The sequence below is a fragment of the Drosophila rhopaloa genome, unplaced genomic scaffold, assembly GCF_018152115.1.
Source record: "Drosophila rhopaloa isolate 14029-0021.01 unplaced genomic scaffold, ASM1815211v1 contig_163, whole genome shotgun sequence".
Classification (NCBI taxonomy): Eukaryota; Metazoa; Arthropoda; class Insecta; order Diptera; family Drosophilidae; genus Drosophila; species Drosophila rhopaloa.
In genome coordinates, this window is record NW_025335043.1 from 4,068,669 (window position 1) to 4,076,474 (window position 7,806).

General features: G+C 42.5%; 1 protein-coding gene across 1 annotated transcript; it reads right to left on the reverse strand.

The window, feature by feature from the left end:
* Window positions 1-1,418: 1,418 nt before the first annotated feature.
* On the reverse strand, window positions 1,419-4,839 carry LOC108052829 (leucine-rich repeat neuronal protein 3). The gene is made up of 2 exons (XM_017135330.2): window positions 4,384-4,839; window positions 1,419-3,904 (listed from the first exon to the last, which is right to left on the reverse strand). The coding sequence occupies exon 2, from the start codon at window positions 3,796-3,798 to the stop codon at window positions 1,579-1,581; it is 2,220 nt and encodes a 739-aa protein (XP_016990819.2). The 5' UTR covers window positions 3,799-3,904; window positions 4,384-4,839; the 3' UTR covers window positions 1,419-1,578.
* Window positions 4,840-7,806: the final 2,967 nt, after the last annotated feature.

Genomic DNA, 7,806 nt, shown 5'->3' on the forward strand with positions numbered 1-7,806 from the left:
TTACATTCGCTTTTGCTGCGCGATGCTTGATCCACTAACCCTTGCCAGCGGCCCCTTCGGTAGCTCTTTCACTCAACTGGGGGCCATGAAAGGAAATTGTAATGATCGAAATCAAAATGTTTTCGTTACTTTGCCTCCTAATGAAGCTTGAATAGTGCGAATGACTCTCAACTCTCTCTCTCTGAATCTGAATCTGAATCGTTCTCGAGTCGAGTACACGCGCCTTTTAATCGAAATTTGATGATGGATTCCCCGCCGGACCAACTCCAAGTAGAAATCAGTCAGAGGTTGAGTATCTGGTCTTGACTCTTTCTTCGCCGCCTTATTGTTGCCCATTGGGGGCCTGGTTCTGGTCGCTATTTGCCTTTGTTATTTATTTATTGTTATTACCGTACATTGCGCACTGGAAGTTCTGAAATGATTTCTATTTTCGTAATTGTCTAAATAGGTTTCGATTTGGCTTGAAATTGAGCAGGGAAAAAACCGTGAATTGGAGTTTGTAACACTGGGTTGGGTTCTTAAGGGTTCTCGAGGGGGAAAACTTCGACGGTGAGTTGGCAACTTTCTGGTCCGCCGACAGACGACAGCTGCATTGCAGGTGACAAAGCAAGGGTAGCTACTATATGTAGTTGCACATGTGTTTTCCCTGCACATTCAATTGAAAATTATGTATTCCGAACCTCTTTCCCACTTGCCACGCTCTGCTTGAGCCGAGCTCTGCAAAAGTTTCCAAGCTTGTTACTATTGAATAATAGTATATTAATTTTGCTGCCTTTTTTTCTCCTCGGGGCTCTCGACATGCAAGCCCTCAACTTACTTTTAATTGAATTGAAAGTCAAAAGTTTTGAGTCCACGGGAAAAAAGTGAAAATGTCGAGACAAATTGACACAGAGGAAAAGTTGCCGGTTGCAAACTGAAAATGTTTAATTAAAGGCAAATTTCCACGGCAGTATGTATGCGGGCTGAAAGGAAAAGCTGCAAAATTAAGAGCAGAATGAATACACACAGTGGTAATTTTTGTTTTCAAATGAGTTTTGTTTTCATTGCATATATTTTTCTTTTTCTCTGTTGATATTTTGTTTTTCACTTAAATTTGCATAAATTTCTTCTCTAACTAATACATAAATAGTGGTTTGCATTTGATTCGATTTTGCATTTAACAATAAATTAAATAAGTTAAAATTAAGCTTACGATGACTCTCAGTGCTTTGTTGTCTTTAGTTTATCTAAACTCGTATATAATTTACAATTGATCTTAGGGACTACGATTAACTTATGCTCGGAGGGGGGAAAACAGTAGTGTGGCAAAGTGCTGATAGAATTGGAGATCCTTCAGTGTTCTATAGGTTCGAAAGAGTGCTTTAAAGTTATGTATGTACAAGGCAAGATTTTCTCTGACTTAATGCCTAGGTTGTATTTCGATTACAGCTACTACAATGTTTTCCTTATGTCTATTTAAACGCTAATTGTGTCTGAGGGGAGGGGGGAGAGAATTTTTTGGGGGGTTTTGGCATCACAGTGTTGGGCAACGGACTACTAAGCATAGATGCTCAGCTGCCTGCGTCGATAGGTCGAGGATCAGTGCGTGAACTGACGCAGGGTGTTGTTGTTCTGCTGCTGCTGCTGTTTCTGGGAGGCGGACTTATGCTGGAAGGACCTGCGTCCAATGGTGGCACACAGTCCATTCCGCAGGGGCAAAGCTGGAGGCATTGGAGGTGGCGTGGGTGTCTTGCTGCGACCCAGTTGCTCCAGCGGCATCGAGTAGTGAGTATTACTGTAGATGTAGTTATGGTCCAGAATCTCGCTACCCATCTCCTGATCGTACATCTCGCGCTGCTTGAAGTGCTCCTGGGTGAGACGCAACTGGGGCTGATTTGTGGCGCCCAACGGAGCACCGTGCACCATAGGCACATCCGCATACGAGTAGCAGGAGTCGCCCACTGTCGCCGTGGCCGCCAAGAACTGCGGCTTGGTGTAGTGGTTCAGCTGGGGATTCTGCTGATGGACATCCCGTCCCATGGTGGCCGACTTCATGTGCAGCACAAATGAGGCACTGTCATCGATGGCTCCCTGCGACGCCAAGGCCTTGTTGTTATTCAGTTTCTTCTCACTGACCATTGTGGCAGTGGGCACTGCCAGTTGCTGGAACTTCTGCTGAGGATCCACTGCACCCAGATCATTGACCGGCATCGGGCACATACCATAGTGATGGGTGACACCGGGATGATGGGGAGCCGTGTAGGTATTCGGGAACGTGGAGTGGATGCCCAGGGAGCAGGGATGGTGCTGGTGACGCGACATGTAGTCCTCATCGCAGAAGGTCTTCTGGTACTCCCGCTCCTTGCGGCCCAGCGCCGAGTTGCCCCACAGACCGCCCTTGATGGTATCGCGGATCTTGTGGCGGCAACGGTACAGAACCAAAGCCAAAGCGGTAATCGTGGCAGCCGATCCCACCAGGAGAGCTCCGATCAGCGCCTGCTTGCGAGGATCAGCGTGGGTGCAGCCCATCAAAGCGGGATTCAAGTGACGCAGGGACTCGCCACGCAGACGTTCGGGGAATTCGCAGATCAACTCGGACACATCCTCTTGACTGGCATTCTTGGCAACCAGCAGGTTGTGCAGCCACATCACGCGGCAGTCGCAGGACAGTGGATTCTCGGAGAGATCCAGAGTTTGAAGATCCTTCCAGGGGAAAAGTCCTTCGGCCAGAGAAGTCAAAGCATTAGCTTTCAACACAACATGCCTCAAATGGGGCAGTCCACTGAGAGCTCCTTCCTGCACTTCCACAAGCATTTTGTTGGACGAGAGATTCAAGTACTCCAGATTACCATTGCCGCCAAAGGCTCCGGTCATCACGCGCTTCAGTTTGAGAGCTCCATTCACCTCCAGACGCTTCAGCTGCTTCAGGCCCAAGAAGGCGCCCTCACTGATCACCTCAAAGTCGTTCTGTCCCAGGGAGAGCTGCTCCAAGCGAACCAACTGGCTGAGGCCCACGGAGGGAATGCGATCCAGGCGATTGTCGGAAAGATCCAGGATACGCAGCTCCTGCAGACCCAAGAAGCTGTCGTGTGAGATGTTGCGCAGACTGGCACCCTTCAGTTCCAGCCGAGTGAGACCCTTCAGATCCTGGAAAGCACCAGCTTGGATGGTCTGCAGCGTGTTCATTCCCAAAAAGAGTTCGGCCAGACTGGGCATGGCTTGGAAGATCACAGGATCGGGCACGGTGGTCAAGGCATTATCGTCCAAGTAGAGGATACGCAGCTGGGAGAGTCCATCGAAAGCCTTGGGATCCAAGAAGCCAATGCGGTTCTCGCCCAGATTCAGCTCCTCGACCTTCAGCAACGGCGTAAAAGTGCCTTGGTGCAACTCCGAAATTTGGTTACCACGCAGATTCAAAACAGTCACCGCCGACAGACCAATAAAAGTCTTGTTGCTGATCTGGCCAATCTTGTTGTGATTCAAATGCACCTCCTGCAACTTCTTCTGGTAGGCAAAAGTGCGCTGTGGGATGGTCATCAGGTGATTGGAAGACAAATCGAGGAAGGTCAGCTCTGCGTAGAACTGGATGGACGAGTCGATGGTCTTGATCTTGTTGCTCTTGATCACCAGTCGCTGGATGGAGGGGTTCAAGGCGATGGGCAGCACGTCCAGCTGGCCCTCGCCGCACTGAACCACCAAGGTATTATCATCGCACTGACAGCCGGGCGGGCAATTGGCCAATCCAGCCGCAGGCTCCACTCCGATGCTGGCCAAAATGCACCAGATGCCCACGAATGCGATCAACATGTTTCGCTGCATCTTGGGATCTCTGTTTCTGTTTTATTTTCTGTTTTTCAGTTTGCTCACTGTGCTGCTGTTGCGTTTCGTTTGGAGTTTTCGTTTGGATTTTCAGTTTTCCATAGTGCTGCGGGTAGACAAACGAGAAAAAGATTTCAAAATTAGTTTCTGTCTCTGGTTGAGTTCGGTTAATTAGCCTATTTTCGTGGAACTGTTTCTATTGATTAAAATTTAGAGGTTCTACAAGCAAACATTTTATTTTACGTTTTCACTTGTATCTCATCTCAACTATATTTTTAGACTTAGTTGTTTATTGGTTTGTGGAAAAATGTATTTTAAGTTCTTTAATTGGTTGCAGGAACTAATAAAAATAATTATATTTTTGGAACTAAATTTACATTTTCTAATATATCAAACTTTAAGACATTCAGGAAAATACAACTCGATTTAATCAAATGCTTTCTTTCAGCCAGCTTAACTTTATTTGGCTTAAACTTTTTAGAATTCATTTTTTAACACAAATTTCTAGTTTTCCATTTTGTCACAATTTTCCACTTTAGTTATTCGTTCAAACTTTGCACAATTTATGCCACAATTGAAACTTACCTATTGTTTTTTCTTTGAAGATTGTTTTGGGAACAATTTGTGGTTTTCAGCAGATCAAATCGTTGATGAACAGAACTTAAAATGCAAAATGCAGTGTTTTGGTTTTGTTTGTGAGATGTGTTTGAGTTTTCACTGTTTCACTTTTGGAAATTTCGTATTGTAGCCAATTTTATGTTTTGTCACATTTGCTTAACTAAAACATGTGTGTTTGTCAAAATAAAATTTGGTTTGTTGTGTTTTGTATTTTTTTTTGCAGATTGTTTGAGAAACGTGCGCGATAATCCAATGGTTCGCTTTGACTGCACGCTTCAAGTTGTTGTTAGGCGTTCGACGGTTCGGTTTTCGTATTAGGTTTACGTATTTTGTGTTACCAACTCTGGTAAGAGAGAGGAACAAAGTCGAATTTGGCTCTATATGGCAGGCAGACAACCGCTCACGACGAGGCAACGAACTACACTGATTTTACGAAGCGACTGCTGCACAAACGATACCTCGGCTGCCTTTTTTTGCCGGGGTGTTTGAGCGGTAAAACCATGGAGCGGTAGAGCGATGGAGCGGTATAGATGGTGGTGGTTAGCAGGCAGGCAGCTGCATCGGTTTTCAAAAAGAGCGTGGCTAATGCGAGACGGCCTTGCGAAGGCGAGTTCTCTCAGATAAAACAGCTAGCAGGTAGTCGGAACTGGTTGTGAGAGCTACGAATAAATATACATTTCCAACTCTCTCTCTCTCTTGGTGGAGAACGAGTTCCACTCAATAATTCCCACTCATTTATCTGGCTATGCGGGGTCCATGGTTCTAGAACCACTCTCCGGCAATTGCAACTCATCCGCCGAACAGGCCGCACGTCCTCAACGAAATGCTGTCGTCCATCAAGACTCTACAACTACTAGAAAACTAAAACAGCTCAAGTGCCATGGCATAATTAAGACTCCATAAAAAATACACTCCTCCGCAGAATAAGAGCTAGATGTATATTTATGGGCCGCAGACATGTCCTGGCCTAAGTGGAGCCTTTTAGTGCGGTTTACATACCAAAAAGTGACGCACTTGAAATTGATATTTGTGTATCTGCGAGATGCACCGCAGCCAAGGACATCTTTGAACACACACGAAAGTGTTGCCCTCAAGTATTTCCCAAAAATATTGTGTCATCTGATACATTTGAGATGCATTTCTCATTCTTGGCATGCAGAGCAAACAACTATTTACAAGTAGACAGAAGAAAAAAAAAAAAACGGAGAAAATAAACAACATTGACAACAAGAAAATCAACTTTAAATGGCCATAACTTTGTGCCAACATATGTGGTGGTTTCAGAGGAGCGGGGTGGGGCACATTTTCCGGGCTTTATGGCATGCGGTTTTCCTCCACTTTCCCCCCTCCTCTTCAACTCTTTTCTACCACTGACATAACTGGCATATTTCCGTCTCCGAGAATTTCGCACACAAAATTTATTTATCATACAGAGATGCAAATCTTTTTCGACTGCCTTTTTATCTCCCATGAACTAACCAATAAGTAAACTTGTTAAATTTATATATTACCCAAATTTGAGGCAACTTTGTGTATTGAAAGCCGGGGCAACTGTTAATAGTTGCCTGGCCAATGCATTTTATGAATTTGATTTGTTGCCTTTGCCGACAAATAAATATATAAAATTTAAAGCAAAAGAAGCTCAGAGAAATTTCCTTGGTAGCAGACCGAAATTAAGGCTTTAAGATTGACTTCAATCGAAAATTTGTTAGTTGATGTTTTGATTTTGTAAATTAAGCATAAGTAGGAAATCATTTTGCAACTATATTAAACTTTGCTTTGAAATTTAAGTGTGAACCATAATTTGATAATAATTGTTTATGGAGAAATGAAAGAAACTTTTTATTATCGTGTAATTTTGAGTAGTTAAGTAGTTTCACTTTAAATTACATTAAAAAAATCGATTTTTCTCACATAAAAAAAAATCATTTTCGAACTTTCTCATCATAAAATAGGAATACAAATCAAAATATAGTAAAAAGTGTGAGTCGTTTAAATTATTGATGGTGTCTGGAAGTTTCATTTTAACTGACTTGTTCGAAGAAAGGCTCTACCGCAATTTAATAACAAATTTAAATGCCTGTTGAAAAATTGTATATAAAATCCTATTAAAACGGCTTGGAAGGAAAGTATCGTTGGCTCGTAAACTGCCAAACTGCTCTACATAGGATAAAACTAAGTAATTTCCTCTTGTAAACCAGATCCAAAGCACTGTGATTGTGGCACATGCAGCTAACGGAAGTTTGCGTTTTTATTTTTATGTGTGCCACAAGCTGGGCGATGCAGGTGCCGCAATCTTTTTCATCCAGCTCTCACGTTACACATCGGAAAGCCTCGATCTACCCTCTCTATTTGCGACAATGTGTGAGAATTTCCCAGCAATAAAACCCAAATACAACATTTTAAAATAAAGGCGAGGTACGCACATATCTTTATGCTTTACAGTAACTTTAAAGGTTTGTTTGCAGTGTGAATGTGGCCCGAGTTGCATATGAAAATTGTTTAGCCAAACGCTAAAAGCACTTAAACAATTAGAGACACTGAATTGAAGGTGGAAGGGGCAACTTTGTGTGTAATTAGGTAAAACAGGGTCTAGAGAAGGGCCCTCGACAACCGTCGTTTCACAGTGCCAAAGCATTAATGCAAATAAGATCGAGAGTTTGAGGCTTTTTGAATTTCATCTTAGAGAGTTTCTAATGGTTTTGGTGGTTGGGTTTTTAAAAAACTGTTGTTATGGCTATGTTACTTTGACTTATAAGCTATAATTTATTAAATTAAATTTTTATTAAAAACACTAAAAGTAGTATTGCCTTTTGTTTACAATTCTAAAATGGATAATTCTTAAAAAGAATTACGCATAATAGCATAAGTTAATTTTAACAATAAATATATTTTATAAATATTTTTACCAGGCTCATTATATAGGTGGTTTTATTTTTTAGGTGCTTAATTTCCAAACTTATTAACATTAAATCAACGTTAATTTTGAAAAAACACTTGACTGTTGATATAGGAAGGTAAGATCAATATTTTTAATTAAGTTATTTATGTAATAATTTAAGAGTGCTTGTAGATAGATATGTAGATCTTTTAACAAACTTTTGTGTTTGTATCTTAAAGTCGGCAAGTTCCCCATTTTATGTTAAAGCCTAATTTTGCTTAAATTCTATTTCCCGGAATAATGTCAGACATGAGAAAAATCGCTGGCAATCCGAACGGCAAACGGAACGCACTTTGACCAAACAAAGAGCCCGAAGTCGGTGGGAAGTGACTTATGGGAACGGACAGCTGATCAAGTCGTCGTCATATATATCCGAGTGCGTATATGTTGGCAACGTTCAATATGGGTGCGCAAGCGCCGCTTCCCTCTCAACCGTAGTGGCTGTTGTT

What these genes read in the sequence shown, in the direction of transcription:
- LOC108052829 (XM_017135330.2), bottom strand. Translation starts at nt 3,798, where the DNA reads ATGCAGCGAAACATGTTGATCGCATTCGTGGGCATCTGGTGCATTTTG.